The sequence below is a fragment of the Xenopus laevis genome, chromosome 1S (genome assembly GCF_017654675.1).
Source record: "Xenopus laevis strain J_2021 chromosome 1S, Xenopus_laevis_v10.1, whole genome shotgun sequence".
Lineage (NCBI taxonomy): Eukaryota > Metazoa > Chordata > Amphibia > Anura > Pipidae > Xenopus > Xenopus laevis.
In genome coordinates this window covers 5,429,279-5,448,023 of record NC_054372.1, presented here as the reverse complement: position 1 = coordinate 5,448,023, position 18,745 = coordinate 5,429,279, and the positions used below count along the sequence as shown (strand labels likewise).

General features: G+C 40.1%; 1 protein-coding gene across 1 annotated transcript in view; it reads left to right on the top strand.

Annotated features, from left to right (window-relative positions):
• Positions 1-10,403, top strand: part of gfra4.S (GDNF family receptor alpha 4 S homeolog) — a 197,176-nt gene extending 186,773 nt beyond the window's left edge. The window contains exons 7-9 of the mRNA XM_018242972.2: positions 4,225-4,359; positions 7,700-7,857; positions 9,117-10,403. Coding sequence (XP_018098461.1) covers positions 4,225-4,359; positions 7,700-7,857; positions 9,117-9,254 — 431 coding nt within the window. The 3' untranslated portion in view covers positions 9,255-10,403. The remainder of the gene's footprint in view (positions 1-4,224; positions 4,360-7,699; positions 7,858-9,116) is intronic.
• Positions 10,404-18,745: the final 8,342 nt, after the last annotated feature.

Genomic DNA, 18,745 nt, shown 5'->3' with positions numbered 1-18,745 from the left:
AGCATCAGATTATACTCTTCTCCTTATAATGTATAGTGTATAAACTTATGACTATGAAGATTTTCATTCATCCAGCACATGGAATATCTAGTAAAAGTAATTGTAAATCAACTGGACTTGCTGAGTAACCCAACGTTCCCACACCAGTCAGTGGAACATACACAAGCTGATGCCTCATCATTTCATTGGTTAAGCAGCCTGTATTTACAGTGTAGAAAGAGATAAACAGATGGAGAGATAGATATAGAAAATGATAAAAGGAATTTTCCAGCTGACATCTTTTTGGGCTCAGTAGAGACTTTGTACCCCAGTGGGGCTAAATTGGCATCTGGCCTGCTAAGATCTTTTGTTTGTCTTCCTCTCTGGATCAAGTTTGCCGGATGCAATTATTTGATTTCAACAACGACTCAATTATTTAATTCTTCTGAGGCGCCTGTTTGTGTCTCGTCTGACTCAGTAGAGTAAGTTTCAGCAGATTGCTGGGCTGTCTGATAGATAAACGTGTAAATGTCATTCCTATTCAGCTTTTCACACCTGCACATGCTTTATTATACTGCTGTGCTCTATCAAGGTGGAAATTAATTGCTCAAGAAGGAAACTTTTTGGACACTGTCCAATAATTCTGCTGAAATAATGACATTGTCTAACATGAGCCGTTGTGTGCCCGTGTGCTTGTAACGTACAGACATAAGGGGGCCCTAATAATAATGGTAGAGAGAAATAATGTTGGCACCAATAGCGGACTGGAACATATTTGCTATCCACCTAATAATCTCTCAAATCCAGCAGTAATAGCTGAGGTCTGATTCCAAACACTAACTTGTTCTCTTTATACTTTACCTGTGCTGCTCATTAAGCACCAAAACCTCATTTAAATCCTCATAAGATGCTAAAAAGGAGGTTGACGGCAACAGTGCACAGCGGATAACTGGGGGTGGGGTGTACAGTTAGTTGTACCCATGTCTGGCAGCTCTGGAGAGGAACCACAGTAAATGCTCCTTGTTCCTATCTAAAGGGAAAAAATGAATCACCTGAGGAAGGATCTTTGATCTGAAATATGTTGTGCATTTTCTAATAAAAGGACTACTAGCTGATAATATGGTTCTCCAGAGTAATATTATCAAAGTTTAGAAGAGCCTACTATGCAAAAATAACCAAGGATACTATCACCTGCACTTTGCCTATTCCTTTGCAGAAAAATTTGTCTGTGTAATTCAGGAGAAGCATGAGAATGGGGTATAAAGGTGAAGCTTGGGATGTTGGGTATTCAGGAAAAACTTGACATGTTGGTTGTACAGGAATAGCTTGGGATGTTGGGTATAGTAAATAATCTTGGGACGTTAGTTATACAAAAGAAGCCTTGGATTTTGAGTTTACAGGAAAAGTGTGACATGTTGGTTGTAAAGGAAAAGCTTGGGATGTTGGGTATACAAAAGAATATTGGCATGTTAGTTAAACAAGAGAAGCTTGGGATTTTGGGTTTACAGGAAACATTTGGGATGTTGGGTATACAAAAGAATCGTGGGACATTAGTTATACAAGAGAAGCTTGGGATTTTGGGTTTACAGGAAACGTTTGGGATGTTGGGTATACAAAAGAATCGTGGGACATTAGTTATACAAGAGAAGCTTGGGATGTTGACTATACAAGAAAAGTTTGACATGTTGGTTGTACAGTAAAAGCTTGGGATGTTGGGTATAGAAAAGAATCTTGGGATGTTAGTTATACAAGAGAAGCTTGGGATTGTGGGTATACAAGAGAAGCTTGGGATGCTGGTTGTACAGGAGAAGTTTGACAGGTATGAGTACAAAGAAGCAACTTTGGATGCTGGGTTTACAGGGAAGCTTGGGAGTTCAATATACAGGAAAAGCTTGGGATGTTGGGTATACAGGAGAAACTTGGGATGTTGGGTAAACAGGAGAAACTTGGGATGTTGGGTAAACAGGAGAAACTTGGGATGTTGGGTAAACAGGAGAAACTTGGGATGTTGGGTAAACAGGAGAAACTTGGGATGTTGGGTAAACAGGAGAAACTTGGGATGTTGGGTAAACAGGAGAAACTTGGGATGTTGGGTAAACAGGAGAAACTTGGGATGTTGGGTAAACAGGAGAAACTTGGGATGTTGGGTAAACAGGAGAAACTTGGGATGTTGGGTAAACAGGAGAAACTTGGGATGTTGGGTAAACAGGAGAAACTTGGGATGTTGGGTAAACAGGAGAAACTTGGGATGTTGGGTAAACAGGAGAAACTTGGGATGTTGGGTAAACAGGAGAAACTTGGGATGTTGGATAAACAGGAGAAACTTGGGATATTGGGTAAACAGGAGAAACTTGGGATGTTGGGTAAACAGGAGAAACTTGGGATGTCGGGTAAACAGAAGAAACTTGGAATGTCGGGTATACAGGAGAAACTTGGGATGTCGGGTAAACAGGAGAATCTTGGGATGTTGGGTAAACAGGAGAAACTTGGGATGTTGGGTAAACAGGAGACACTTGGGATGTCGGGTATACAGGAGAAACTTGGGATGTTGGGTAAACAGGAGAAACTTGGGATGTTGGGTAAACAGGAGAAACTTGGAATGTCGGGTATACAGGAGAAACTTGGAATGTTGGGTATACAGGAGAAACTTGGGATGTTGGGTAAACAGGAGAAACTTGGGATGTTGGGTATACAGGAGAAACTTGGGATGTTGGTCACTACACATTCAGAGCTACCAGAGACACTTCTCATTCAATCAGTTACCTGTTTCTCACCAGTCATCAAACTGCCAAATGATATCATGTGTAAGGGGGTACACTTATAAATGGTGCAAAGAGAAACAACATGGCAGTTCCCACCAGTACATAAATTCAAGGAAAAACATGTAAAATGATTAGAATTTAAGAGGGTATATATTTGACTTGAGTGCACTCAGACTTTAAATTGTCCTTGTCATTTTCTAGGGATCAAATTGAAGATTTGGCCTTTGTTAATCCATCTGGTGCAGAGTTAGTGAAATATACAATTTACGACATGGACCCTCCCCATCTGCTATCCATGTGATTTGTTACAATTAGTAATGGAATCTGTTACCCAAAATTGAATTAGGGCACCTGGTGCCGATTTTGACTGTTGAATATGGAGCCCAAATTTACTTTTATCTGAAGAGGGCAGATACACATTATTTACCTATTTTTTTGTCACCTACAAATCAACAAAGAGACTCCGGTGCATCAGAATCACATGAAGTAGGTTCCTAATTATAAAGAGTCAGAGTAGGGACTTCAACAATTCAGTGGATTCTGTTCTCCCAGGTTGAAGAAAAAAGGTTGGACCGCACCTCCGTTAAAAAAGTTTTCTTCCTTTATTGTATAGCCATTAGAAAAAGATTACATAAAAGCATGTAACTACATCATTGCCTGACGCGTTTCGGACTGAACCAGTCCTAAATCATAGGCTAAATAACGAGCAGTTCAAATAGCATTTAAATACACAGAGATAAAATCACATGACAAATTTTGTCCAATTGAAAACAAAGACATTTCTGACTTAAACACTCCCTCTGGAGGGCATTTAAAGGGGAAACAAAGCAATGAATTACATAGTTATTACATACAGGTAGCTATGAGTTACATAGTATTCAATCATAGCTACACCCAAACCATGATGGATGCTCGAGTATAATGTCTTAACATCCAACGTAATCCAGACATATTGTTCATCCCATATCAAATTATTAATTTTACTTAGGACGTGAGTAGAATCTCGTAACTTTGAATCTAGTTTAAATACAAAAGGCTGGAGGCATTTGTCCACCCATATGGAGAGACCCTCAGAGAAGGAGCCAATACTCGCAACTATGGGTCTGCCCTCAAGATATTGTATTCCCTTGTGCAACTTCAGCAAATGATGGATTCTGTTCTCCTTAAAGGAGAGTTAGAAGAGCTTCAGATCCTCCTATTTCTTGATCTGCTATTGATCGTGATTGATCTCGATCCTCCTATTTCTTGATCTTGATCAGAGATGGTTTAGCAGCATGAATATTCCCAGCGTGGCCAGTGTATTGTCCTAACAGTGATCCATAATCACCTTCATTAATTTAGTTGGTGTTTTATGGACTTTCAATTGCTATGGTCTAATATAGGGATTTTGCAATTACATTGAAGGACAGTGATTGGGATTAGTGGCAATATTACAAGACCACATCATGATCTATTTGCAATAATTTATGGCTTCTGTTTACAGGTGGCACAATCACGCCCAATTATGTCGGCAACTCCTCGACCAGCATTTCCCCTTGGTGTACGTGTAACGCGAGCGGCAACCGACAAGAGGAGTGCGAGAACTTCCTCCACCTTTTCACAAACAACATCTGTCTCCGTAAGTACCAAGAATTCGGCACAAATATTCCCACATGTGAATGGAACCCTTGGGAGGGTGAGATATGCCCAAAAATCACCCTAACTCTGTAATTTTGGGTAGATGAGCACTGACTGTCCGACTGAGCACGTTTCACTTAGAGGTATATATATATATTACTTTTGAACACAGTGTTTTGTTAATACCTAGGGGCCAATTCACCAAGCTCAAGTGAATGATTCGAAGTAAAAAAACTTTGAATTTTGAAGTGTTTTTTGGGCTACTTCGACCATCGAATGGGCTACTTCGACCTTCGACTACGACTTTGACTTCGAATCGAAGGATTCGAACTAAAAATCGTTCGACTATTCGATAGTCGAAGTACTGTCTCTTTAAGAAAAAACTTTGACCCCCTAGTTCGCCATATAAAACCTACCGAACCCAATGTTAGCCTATGGGGAAGGTCCCCATAGGCTTGCCTGTTTTTTTGGTCGAAGGATAATCCTTCGATCGTTGGATTAAAATCCTTCGAATCGTTCGATTCGAAGGATTTATTCGTTCGATCGAAGGATTATTCCTTCGATCGTTCAATCGAACTATTTGCGCTAAAATCCTTCGACTTCGATATTCAAAGTCGAAGGATTTTAATTCCCAGTCGAATATCGAGGGTTAATTAACCCTCGATATTTGACCCTTTTATGAATTTGCCCCCGAGTTGTCTTCCATCAATTACTTTTTTTTATTCCACTTTTTTTTCTTAATACAAAAGGTAATAAATATGCCCCATGGGGTGAAAAAAAGAAAGAAAATGCAAATTATTATACTATGTTAAAACATTTAACACAAAAATTTCAAATCACCCAATAACACAGGACATAACTTTTTATGTTTAGTATAAATATATATATAAAACGATTATTTTCAATTATTTTTTTTTTTTACATTATTTACAATTACAATTAATTACCACGCAATAAAAATTATCCTTAATGTATTTTTTACAATTCTAATGCAAAAAGCCAAAACCACAAAAGAGAACATATTCAAATTTTAATTTTATTTTTAATTTTTATTATTATTAAAATATAATGCAATATAAAATTGTTTCGATTTTTTTTTCTGTGATCTTTCTTCTTTTACATTTTGTACACTTTTTTCTTGTACATTAAAAAATGTTACACTTTATTTTTCAGTAGACTTTATGTTTTATCAAATATTTATCAAAAATACAATGCATGCTAAAATCTGTGGGTTGGAAGCGCGGCCGTAAAAGACATTTGAAGAGAGAATAAAATGATAGAGAAAATCCAAATCCATTTATTGTACTGTATTTTGTAACAAAGGAAGATAAAACGAGCTGCAATGCATTATGGGGCACTGGATGAGGTTCTGATAAGTCCGTGTTGTTGGTAAATGTCATCCTGTGATTTTGCTGATGGTGTCGGTTATTAATATTTGTTTTGGAAGCCACTGAGAAATGTAGAAAATGGGGAAGAATAATGGTGGATTTTAATGAAAGCGTAAAGGGAATAAGCTTGCCTGAACCCCAATACATCCATCTAAACAGAACGAAGGCATTAATGTAGGAAATTATTACATTATAAATGTATTCTGGGGTTTTCTATATGGAATTGGGCCCAGGGATACAAAGAAGGAATCTGTGTAGAAAATGTCTTTCATTAACCTCCTCAAACACAAAAATCTCCCTTCTCCTATGGGGAGAAATAAAAATCATGACAATCGCAGAAAGGCTGCACAGAGCCCGAGCTCAAACAACATGGAAACAGACAAGTGAAGAGTGTTTAGCCATGAGATTGTGATCATAACATTTCTAAACCACCGTATCAACATCAAGAGAAGCTTTTCATAGACAGGAACCAATTGCTTTGTTGAATATCTGATTCCTTATATCACTGATCCCCAACCAGTAGCTCACAAGTAACACGTTGCCCGCCAACCCTTCGGCTGTTGCTTCCAGTGGCTTCAAAGCTGGTGCTTATTTTTGAATTTTGTAGGTGCACTGCCAAAAAGAACCTCCTGTAGGCTGCCACATAGGGCAACACAAGCACAGACTTTTTTCATGCTTGTGTTGCTCTCCAACTTTTTTTACACTTGAATGTGTTAAAAAAAGAAAAAAGGGTGGAGACCCCTGTCTTAAATGATTAGGGTATTGTCACATCTAGAACAGTAGTTCTTCAGTGAAGGATCTAAGCTGAAGCCTTCAAACTGTTATTGCTCTTGATATCCCCATTTCCATCAAAAGCCCTTAAAGCAGATGACTGAAAAGGTGATGGAAGTACCACAGGTTGAGCATCTCTGATCAAAGAGCATCTCCCTATGAAGCAAACACCCACATATCATAATACCATTAATTATTTTTGATGCATGTCCTGTCCAACAGAACTTGCAACCTACTATTTAGTGCTTGAGTTTTGTTATGGTGCTGTTATAGCAATGAGCTGGAGCGAGAGCTTCCACTGTTGGACTGGGACATCAGGGGTTCACCCAAGAACCTTACACCAGGTGCCCACCAAAAAACCTTAGACCAGGGTCCCACTCTCAGTACTATTATTCTTCCTCTCTTAACTCAACCTCTATTCTCCTAGTCTTTACATTCTCTGTAGTCTTTACATACTATAATACTATAATCTATGATTCCATCTATTTAGCCTCTTTGTTCTCATAGAAATAGGGAATGGCCATGAAATAGGCCAAATGTTTAGCAGCATGAGGGGCCACTGACACCTGGACCCACCGGGAGTTTTCCCGAGATCCCAAGAGCTTGTGACTTCCATTGTCTTGTATCAAGTGATAAATCTTGATGGTGAGATCGACATTGCGCTTTTTTGCCTCCTCCCAAATGCCAAACAATATCAGGCATCACGTGCATGTTCCATAAGTTTCTACTCCTCACACAGCTCCAGTTCAGTCTTGCACCCATTCCACTGTGAGCTTTAGGAAGGGAACATTTTCACCAGAGCAGAAGTTAGAGAAAGGCGACAGCTGTGTAACAACCACAATGTTCCAGCCATGTTGGAAGATTAATGAGCTGGATTTGCCTTCTTGATTCAATCACTGGCCTCTCTAATGGCCCCGACAATCATGGACGAACTCTGCACATTCTGTTTCCCGATCTGAACATCTGATCAAGCTCTCAGACAATCGCCTTTTCCTCCCGGCACGTCATCATTAGGAACAGAATGTTGGTTTGTTATTATGCCTTGCCCTGTAGTAAGTTTTATTGCACTTTATAAAAATGTGTTACCTTTCAGCAACTTTATGGACCTCTGGCTGCCAAATAAAGTGCAGCTGTCATTTATATAAGTGACTTGTGTAATCAATAATGGCTTTTTTGTTCTAGATAATGCTATTCATGCCTTTGGCAATGGGACAAACTTGAATCCAGTGTCAAGTCCCTCTGTTGCCTCAACAACACCAGCATTTAAAGAAGAGGTGCATAAAAACAGTTCCATCTCCGTGTTAGAAGAGAGCATCTTTATCCAGATGCAGCCAACCAAGGTAGGTCATCATCATATCTGTTCAACCTGTTTAGGGTTAGATTTATTAGTAGAGCTGAGAGTAAATTTGTTATTTTTGGGAATCAGTCTCCAACAGTTTTAGAACAGGTTGATTTTAGTGTTTTTATCAATGCAGCCACTAATTCATTCAATGTGAATGTTGAAGCTGGGTGCAGGCATGAACCAATGGCAGAATGAGCAGATCACTGAAAACTGACTCAAAAAGAGGTGTGAAATGAAAAAAAAATTAGTACTATCTAAAAAGTTTTTGGTCTTTGTACCATGCCTTCCATCGAAAATGAGTCTATAGTCCAAAACGGAGCTCAGGGACCTGTGGCCACCACCAGAGCTTCCTTCATTTTGAGCACTGTAATCATTAAAGGACAAGGAAAGGCAAAAAAATAAAATCCCATTTTTACTTTCTTTAATGAAAAAGAAACCTATCTCCAATAGACTTTTATTAAAAAATGAGTACTGTTTTTATAAGAAACCTGACTGTATGCAGTGAAATTCATTTACTGCTGTGGATAAGAATTGTCAGATGGTCCCTAACTGCCGAATAGGGAAACAATCATAATTATGAACAGCAGGGGGAGCCCCCATCTTACTTCCCAGCCATGCAGAACTCAAGCAGATTTGTTTATGGCGATCCCTAAGCAGCCAAGACCACACTGAGCATGTGCAGGGTCAGGCCAAGATGTTTAACAAAGTTTGAAAGCATAAATCATTTGTTTGATTAGGCTTGTGGTGCAGTAAGTTCATGTTTATGTTTAGTATACAAAATACAGCATTTCTAGCCTTATTCTATTTTACACTTTCCTTGTCCTTTAAGGGTGGGAAGAGAAGGCTCTTGTTCCCCTTGGGGTACTTTCATTTCTGTCTTCATAAATGACCCCTATGGACTTTCCAAACTTTCATTAATCCAGCCACCTGTTCATTGAATGTGTCACCATAATGAAGCTGAGTACAGACATATCCAGTGGCTGAATGAGATGATCAATGGTTGAGGCAACAACAAACATGGTGGTCCAGAAGATCAAATCTTTCAGCCATCACTGAATCAGACAAAGGAACCAATAAGCCTTTATGTCCTGTATTCCAAGTTCAAGTTCAAGTTCAACTTTGCTTATTTAGATGCCAACACCAAAGGAGATGTTTGGCCAGAATGGTTTTCCTAAAAGATATACAGTTTACAGCTTTCAGGTAATTTACTGAGTTGACACCAACTGATCCCATTATTTTTCTTCTCCTGTTGTGTAGGTCTCTGGGGAGGAGCCATTTCTGCATGGATCCAATCAAATAAAGTCAGAGGTCTCCAGTTCTCTGGCTCTTTCCCCTTTTTCAACCTTGGCCGGAGTTGGAAGCTGCCTTCTTGTTTCCCTTCAGACTTTTGTGTGAAAGGGACGGGTTGTTCCACCTTGTACTCTCAGAACATGACTTATAGGAGGAACCTTTCTTTTATTTTTCATTTCTCCTTTTGATTTTATTGTTTAGGATTTGGTCAAATTAACCTTAAAATGCCTTCAATTTCTTTTCTTGTACATGAAAAAAAAAACTTTTTTGTTGCATTAATCAAAAAGTTTCTACAAATCTCTAATGTGATTTTCGGACACGTTTTAAATCGAGGCCATGTGACTTGACTGAAGTCTTTTGACTGTCTAGAACAATGGTGCCCTGTTTTTTTGCCCAGGTGCCGATGGAGAATGGACAGTGCCTAATATTGAAACCCGGTGCTGGGAACTGCCCAAGAGCGACATTTACACAATCCCTTACTAAATCGGATGACGTTTGATTTATTTGACACTAGTATGTAGATAACTGTATACGACAATGTGATGAATCCCACTCTTATTTTCTACTTTTCTTTGGGGAAACAAAAAGTCAAAGTGAAAATGATGTTATCGTTTCCTTCATTCGAGCGAAGAAGAGCAAGGAGCCTGTTGCCATGGCGTTTTCTTTTTTGATTTTTTTTTTCGACTTTTCTTTATTTTCCGAAACATGGAAAGTGCTTGTGTGATTCAAAGTGAAAGTCTTTTTCTCCCCTGGGTCCTCAGACGATTTCTACATATTAATAACCCAGATGCTTTGGATTTGATACAAGTCGAACCTCTCGGTTCCCCGACGTTTTAGGCTTTTCAACAAGTCAATCAACGTTTTCTGAAAACAACTTTCTTTCTTCTCGAACAGAAATAGATAACGGACCAATATCGCGTATGATTTTTAATCTATGGAATGTCTTTTTTTTTTTCTCTTCACCCGGACAATGATATTAAATTGTACTAAAGACACAACACAGGGTGTGACGTTATTTTTAATCGGGAGATGAAGTCAATATAAAGAAAATCGCTTTGTCCAGTGTGTGGTGAGATACAATATTCCGGCTCTTGGAGTACTGTATGTATTGACATTCACAAATGTGCTTATTTTTTCTAATTCAATTAATTCAATATAAAATGCGAAATGTAAACAGTGCAGCAACCCCAGTGAGAAGACTCTCTACAGCCTGTCTTGTTTACAGCAACAAATAAAACTACGTTATAGAAAAAATATGGCATTTTTTGGGGGTTAGCATTGCAGAATATCATATTTATCTTTATATTCATATCTTACTGTATGTGCCCTGCTGTACCTTCTGTAACTGTAATGCTCTTAAAACTGTGTCACAATAGAGGTCTGTGATCAAATCACAAGATCATAGGTCAAGAGTAAAGGGTATATTTTCCCTTAAAATACTATGAATAATACTCAGAGTTCCCTGTATAACTCAGCCTGCAGCCTTGTGCCTTTATATGGTCACAGAACAACCCCTCAGTGACTTCTAATATCCTTATCATTTACAGTAGGGGGTACATTATCCCTTATAATACATGAGTGATACTCAGAGTTCCCTGTATAACTCAGCCTGCAGCCTTGTGCCTTTATATGGTCACAGAACAACCCCTCAGTGACTTCTAATATCCTTATCATTTACAGTAGGGGGTACATTATCCCTTATAATACATGAGTGATACTCAGAGTTCCCTGTATAACTCAGCCTGCAGCCTTGTGCCTTTATATGGTCACAGAACAACCCCTCAGTGACTTCTAATATCCTTATCATTTACAGTAGGGGGTACATTATCCCTTATAATACATGAGTGATACTCAGAGTTCCCTGTATAACTCAGCCTGCAGCCTTGTGCCTTTATATGGTCACAGAACAACCCCTCAGTGACTTCTAATATCCTTATCATTTACAGTAGGGGGTACATTATCCCTTATAATACATGAGTGATACTCAGAGTTCCCTGTATAACTCAGCCTGCAGCCTTGTGCCTTTATATGGTCACAGAACAACCCCTCAGTGACTTCTAATATCCTTATCATTTACAGTAGGGGGTACATTATCCCTTATAATACATGAGTGATACTCAGAGTTCCCTGTATAACTCAGCCTGCAGCCTTGTGTCTTTATATGGTCACAGAACAACCCCTCAGTGACTTCTAATATCCTTATCATTTACAGTAGGGGGTACATTATCCCTTATAATACATGAGTGATACTCAGAGTTCCCTGTATAACTCAGCCTGCAGCCTTGTGCCTTTATATGGTCACAGAACAACCCCTCAGTGACTTCTAATATCCTTATCATTTACAGTAGGGGGTACATTATCCCTTATAATACATGAGTGATACTCAGAGTTCCCTGTATAACTCAGCCTGCAGCCTTGTGCCTTTATATGGTCACAGAACAACCCCTCAGTGACTTCTAATATCCTAATCATTTACAGTAGGGGGTACATTATCCCTTATAATACATGAGTGATACTCAGAGTTCCCTGTATAACTCAGCCTGCAGCCTTGTGCTGTTGGTCAGACAGTGTCGGACTGGGATGCCAAGGGCCCACCAGAAAACCTTAGGCTGAGGTCCCACTTTCCAAACTATTATACCTCCTCTCCTCACTCAACCTCTTTATTCTCCTAGTCTCTTTTCTCTACATACTATATTCTATTCTTCCATTATCAAGCCTCTTTGTTACCATAAAGAAATAGAGAATGACCATGAAATAGGCCAAATGGATTGAAGCAAGAGGACCACTGACACCTGGGCCCACCGGGAGTTTTCCTGGTATCCCTGTGGGCCAGTCCGACACTGTGGTCAGGTAGTGGGTCAATGAAACAAGGTTGGGCACAGGACCTGCTCAGGACTCTACTACAAGTGTAGGGCATAACAAGGAGACTTCTGAGAAGGTCCTCAAACATTTGCATCCTTGGTGGGCCCATGTTTAGGGGCTACATACCCTTCCCCCAGATCCATACTCAGACCCTTAGGACTCTATTGTACCAGATCCATAAAAAAGTGTTTTTGAATTAAACCATAGACGTGGATCCAAGAGAAAAGCATTTTGGTTGGGGAGACACGATTCTTATTTGCATGCACAGCAAAAGGAATTCTGGAGAAATGGACCAGGATCATTCATAAAAATGTAATGGAATCCTCTAGAGGCTAATCCTTGTCAATATCTTGCAAATACGAAAAAACAAATGAAGTCATACAGGGTCAGGCTAGGGGGCCCGGCCAATCGGGGCTGCTGTCCCAGGAGCCCACTACCACTTTCACAGAGCCCCCTCTGAGCCCCCCGCTCCTGCAATAAGCCAAGAGGTTCAGGCAGGGAAAGGGTCTGGGCCAGAATTCATATAAATCACACAAGTGCTTACGGTGAGGTCACTCGGGGTGTTTTTACATTTTTTACATCCAACATCCGACACAAAATGCCAGTTTTTGCCTTTTTTAGGGAAACGCCAGTACGCCAAGGAAACTCCATATTATTGAGCTTTATGGCACCGCAGGTTTGAAAATACACTTCTCTGAAATGCACTGCGTATTTTCAATATGGCCACCAAACTCACGTGAGACGGACTGTGCGTATACGTATTTGTGACGGCGTCTGCTGGTGAATTCTGCCGATCAGTCCGGCTACATTTTGCGTGTAAATTGCTTTTCCACTTGGATTCTCAAAAGAGTTTAATAAAATTCCTCCGAGTGGAATTGTGGGGAACGAGAAAAAACAGAAATGCATGTTGGGAAAAGAAAACGTCCCGTGTGACCAGTAGAAGACGCTCTCAGCAATCCAGCTTTCGTTTTCCCCGAATGAAACATTTCTGAAATTGCATTGGACTCGCCCAGTCAACTGATTCTTTTGCTGAATCAATTTTTTTTTATTGGAACAGGCCTGATGAATGGTCTGACTTTGCTCTTGTGGAGACGGAACGCCTCGGCTTCTTTTGCATCGTTTAAACTGCGAGTCAAAGAAATCGAATGCGCAGGTTTCCTCCCCGAGACAGTGAAGAAGAAGGTGGGTCTCTGGTGATCTATAAGAGCAAAAAGTCATGCGAAGGAAAACGCTCATTATCATATGTGCTGTCTATGCAATTTCCAAACCCCGTAGTCATTAAACTTTACAAAATGGCATTTCATAGGGACGGCAGATAAAATGCTCGGCAGCAATTCAGCCCATTCCTCAGCCCACGTGTGCACTAAGGGATTTTTCAGAATCTTTTTAAAGGAGAAGGAAAGTCCTTTTACACTTAAGGGTGCCAAAAGTTACGCACCCCCAAGTGATCGCATTTATTTACCTGATCCTATCAGCAGAAAACTGCTCCGGCACAGGGTTATTCCAGCGAGCACCACGGAGCCATCCTCTGCCGGTTTCTTTCTTCTCGCGGCTGCGCGTGTTCAGTAGAGTGAAAAGCTGAACTTAAACGCAAAAGTCGGCTATTTTGTTCTACTGCGAATGAGAAATTTGAAAGAAAGAAGAAGCGGGAAGATGATCACTCCGTGGTGCTCGCTGGAATAATCACGGGCCGGTGCAGTTTTCCCCTAATAGGAGCACCAGCAAAGTTTTGGCACCTCCAAGTAAAAATGACATTTCTTCTCCTTTAAACAAAAATGACCGTTATTGTGGAACTTTATAATATAGCCGATAGGTCTGCTTCCTTTTGCAAATGACAAACCGTGCCAATAAAACGTCTATAGGGAATTTAGTTTTCATTGACTTTCATAGAAATATACCAAAGCATAAAAAGGACTTGAGTCAATCTCTTTTGTATGTTCTTCTCAGTAGAAAAGAGTGAGGCCCCTTCAGAGCAATCACTGTTGGGGTGAGTCCGGGTTATCGTCTGACCCACAAGTGCCCCCAGTGATTCCAAGCAGTTTTCTGGCTCGGCTTTGCTTGGGTGACAAAATGCCTTGAATCGTTGTGCATTGCCCATTGGTTTCTAGAATCTATGAATGAGCTTTATTTTACTGCAGCTCCTCCACCCCTAAATGGTTTTCTCCAATAAAATTAGAATTAGAATGACTGACTTGTGTTGGCTCACGTATGCCATTTGGCTATGGGCATTTTAATAAGCAACAGAAAAGGGAAACCATAAAGAACCAAGAGATGGACTTCACTGGAGCCTTGTGCCCGGCAGATTTTATTATGCTTGATGGTCATTGTAACACAACACTTTCCTTACAAACACTGATATGTTCTTAATCCTCATGGTGGCTCAGTGGTTAGTGCTGTTGCCTCGCAGTGTTGGGGTCCAGAGTTTAATTGTGAGAGATATGAAGGCTGACCAGACCTGTTTGAATTGCAACCATTGTTATCAGCTGTTTTTCCCAGATGAGCCACTGGAGAAGGGTCGCCACATTTTCCGGCTAAACCTGAACAAAGGGGGCACGGATGATGGAATCATTAATCTCAATGTTTTAGATTGGACAGGAAGTTTTAAAAAGACAGTCCTTTGGAAAACTGGGATGTCCAGGTCAAAACTGGGCAGGTGGCAACCCTAGCTCTATCTATATTCTGCCTGATGAGTTAGCCCAATGCTTTAATTAAAAGTATGGGACCTCTTATACAGAACCTACTTGTCCAAAAAACTCTGAAATACAGTAATGCCAATTCCACAATTTTGATTAATTTGCTTTTTTATTCTGTAATAATAAAAAACTGTGTTTGATGGTAATTAATTGACGTTGATAGAAAAAAATCATGGTGAGTATCCTAATATTTAGATGTTTTTCATTTATTGGCCAAATGATTGTTCAGATTTCACAAGGCTGAGAAATGAACAGACAGTTGAGACCAGAACAGGCCTAAGAATAACCAAAGTGTTTTCTAGAGGACAAAGAAAGGGCCAGTTTTCTAGAGGACTTCTTTGCAACAAAGGTACATGGGTTGGGTATTGTTCTAGTACTAATAACCCCAACATCAACTTCTCTGCAGCACAATCCAATATCCTCTGGTAAATTTATAATTTGTTGGGAATGCCTCTATTTTCTACTCAACTTCTGAGCTTGAGATTCCCATTAAATTCATGCAGTTTTGTTGACAATATAAGTGAGAATGCTACCAGTTCATTGGCCTCTCCACTACATACAAGGAGGCTAATGAACAAAACGTAAGAAGGTTATTAAGGTCGTTCCAGTGTAGAGAAAACATTACATAAATAGACTATTGCAATGGATCCATTGGTGAGGCAACAGCTAATCTTGGACAGCCCTGCCAAGTTCAGTGGGGGCAACAGAGATGGAACCATGGTAGTTGACCTACACATCTCAGGAGTGATAGCTGAAGATACATGTTGCTTTGTTTAAAGGTCCCACAATCCCCTGTGAGGTGCCTGTTATTCTAAACATTCTGTTAGTTTCACTTTTTTGCTGGCTTCACTATTTTGGTGGAGGCATCAAAAGGATTTGGGGAGCTTAAAAGCTATATTCATCTCTGGTTTTGCAGTTTTCCGCAATTTCTACAGAGGCCTAGCCCAACTGATATTTTCTAGTATTTCCTAAGGTGAAAACTAGGCAAGATGTGTCTGCCCTATACAGGGGTACATTGAGTCCAAATGTTGATAGTAGTCAAGATACACACTGTAGGGTCACACCCATTAGATACATTGCTCAGTTGACAACTACACTGTTAGCAAACGCTAGAACATTAAATCCAATGGGAAGAACAAGGGGTTCATCATTACTATCAACATAATCATCATGTTGTAAGTTACTCCCAGCAATGTAATAACACACAAAAATCTAGAAACACGGATCACATAAGGAAGAGGACCCTGCTCATAAGATCAAAAAATCTTGGAGAACCATGAGGTACCAGGTGGGTATCCTTGATGAAGAGGGTCTACAAGGCAACGGTGGAGTAAAAAAGATATGTTAAGGTATTCTAGACAGTTTGTCTTGTCTTTCTACAAGGTAGAGATTCTTAACCTATGGCTCCCCATGCTGTTTATGGTGGTTTCCTTTGATCCCCTTTTAAAAAATGAAATAAAATTAAAATCTGATTTGTAGATGAGTTTGTGAAGAAATCTGATTCTCGAACTTAATCTTTGCCTTCTAAGAAATAAAAGTTACAATGTTCCTTCCTATAAAGGTCCGTGTAAAGACAAAATAATATGGCAGAACATTTTCATATGTCATATACATTTGCTAAACCCGAAGGATTAGCGGTAACCTGCTTGCCTCTGATAGACACATTGCGGGTTTATTAAAATCCAACTTAATCCTAATTTACATTCCTATATCAGGTGAGAGTGGGGCATCTGTGCCAAATTATTATGTGCGTAATAAAATCAGATGTTAAATAGGATGAGGCTTTGTTCTCTTGGCACTCGTATAAAAAGGCTCTAAGCCCAGGTGGAAATGCTTGAGTCGACGCTCCCCGGCAATCTTTTTATTCACAACTGAAACACACTCAAGCAGCAGGTTGTTTTATGGATCTCATCAAAGTATTGAAAGTAAGGGTAGATTTTCCCATCAAAAGAGCAAGAATTTAATTATACGGCTTTTATTTCTATTAGGGAATAACAGGCAATTTCTCTCTCTTTGCTTTATTTTGTTGCCACAAAAAAAAAAAAACCAAGAGCAGAAGGCAAGCGCTTTCATCTATAAAATATGGAAAATGAATATGTAAAGGGAATGAAATCAGAGCTCTGTCATCGGAAGTAACATTAAACCTTCTGAATGACAAGGAATTATTTGTTTAATACAATGTTGTAGCTGCAGAGGAGGGAAAGTGCAATCCAAGTATTTATTAGAATAAGGCACATTGTTTAGCAGTCCTCCCTCTGGAAAACCTGATAAAGGATCGTCATTAAAGGCTGGACTTTATAACATGAGTCCAAAAGTATGTGGACACCCCTTGAATTGATTGGACCTGGCACAAACATCATTGCCAACCTATTGCATTCTTGACAATTCCATCATGATTGAGGAGGTTTTAGAAGGATAATAACGAGGGATGAGCACATTTTTTGGCTGCCAAAATGATGCCCATAAACTGTCGCCCATAGACTTTACTGCATTTCGGTGAATTTTCGCTGACGGCAAATTTTTGGCAAACCGAAACTGGTCAAATTCGCCCATCCCTAATAATAACCCCATACACAAATTAAGGTCCACACAGAGCCCTGATATCATCCATGTAGCTTCAATTGGAACCCTGAGCCAGGCCTGATCTCCAACATCATTGCCCAACCTGACTTCTCATGTTCTTGTGGCTGAATGGAAGCAAATCCCAGCACCGATGTTCCAACATTTAGTGGGACCTTCCCTGAAGATCAGAGGCTCTTAACAACAAGAGGGGCAACTTTATACACCCTTGACTTGGGAATGTTGGACAGCCGGGTATTCACATATGTGTACATAATGCTCTAAATGGATCAGCTACTATGCTCATCCCTGAGGCACTCATCGTATACTATTTGTTTTTCTTTTTGTTTCCCATGCTTCCCCATGAGAAACCTTCCTTAGGCCATGCCAAAGGATAGGGAATATATGGCTACATCTACTCTAGACTCAAGCAAATACCATCAACAATGTTCCAAGATTTAGCAGGACCTTTCCAAAAGCGCAGCGGTTCTTATAGAAGCAACAACAGGAGCAATTTCATATTATTACCCTTGGTGTGGAAACGAGATGTTAGACAGTCAGGTGCTCACATATGCCAGAGAGTATATATAATGCTTTAAATGGAACAGCTACCATGTTCATCCCTGAGGCACTGACCCTTCAAGTGACTCTTCGTTCTTCTAGTTCCCCGTGCTTCCCCATGAGATGGCCATGCCACTTGGATACATTTACTCTTTGGTCAAGAATTTCAATCAACCAAATGGACCACAGAGACCTGCCACCATTTTCCAATGTGCAGGGCAGCATGCAAAATGCAGAAAGCTACGAGGATTGCACCAATTTTTTGCACTTTTAACCTTACCTTGCACCCTACAACAGTAGATACAGTTGGTAGGATTCAAGGAGCTAATTATTAGCAAGTAGGGTCTGACTAGGACTCCTAGAGCCCACCAGAGATCATCATGACATTGCGCAACAATAATGGAGATTGTGCCAAATCTTTAGGTCCTCTATACGTCTATGGTTGTGCGATGGCATGTTCTATGGTGGACTCTAGGAGTCACTGTCAGACCCTACCTACTAACAATTAGCTCCTTGCACCCTATCACCTGCAAAATGGGTTCAATCCAGAAGCTAAATGGAGATACACAAGCTGGGTCCCACTAGGGTTCCAAATGGGTTCAATCCAGAAGCTAAATGGAGATACACAAGCTGGGTCCCACTAGGGCCTGGTCCCACCAGGAGGGTTGCGGGTGTTCTGAGTCTGACCCAGACTGACCCTACAACCAGAGATCTGAATGGAATTGATAGTTGCGCATAGGCACAATAGAATAACATGTAATTAAAAAAGAATAAATACAGTGAGTAGAAATGAAAGAGTGCGTGTAAATTCCTGCTAGTAAAAAGCACTAAAAGTACATTTATAGATCAATTGCCCCTTTAGGAATTTTATTTGAAAACAGCATTTTTCCCAGGCCAGAGAACAATAAGACACACTCCCAG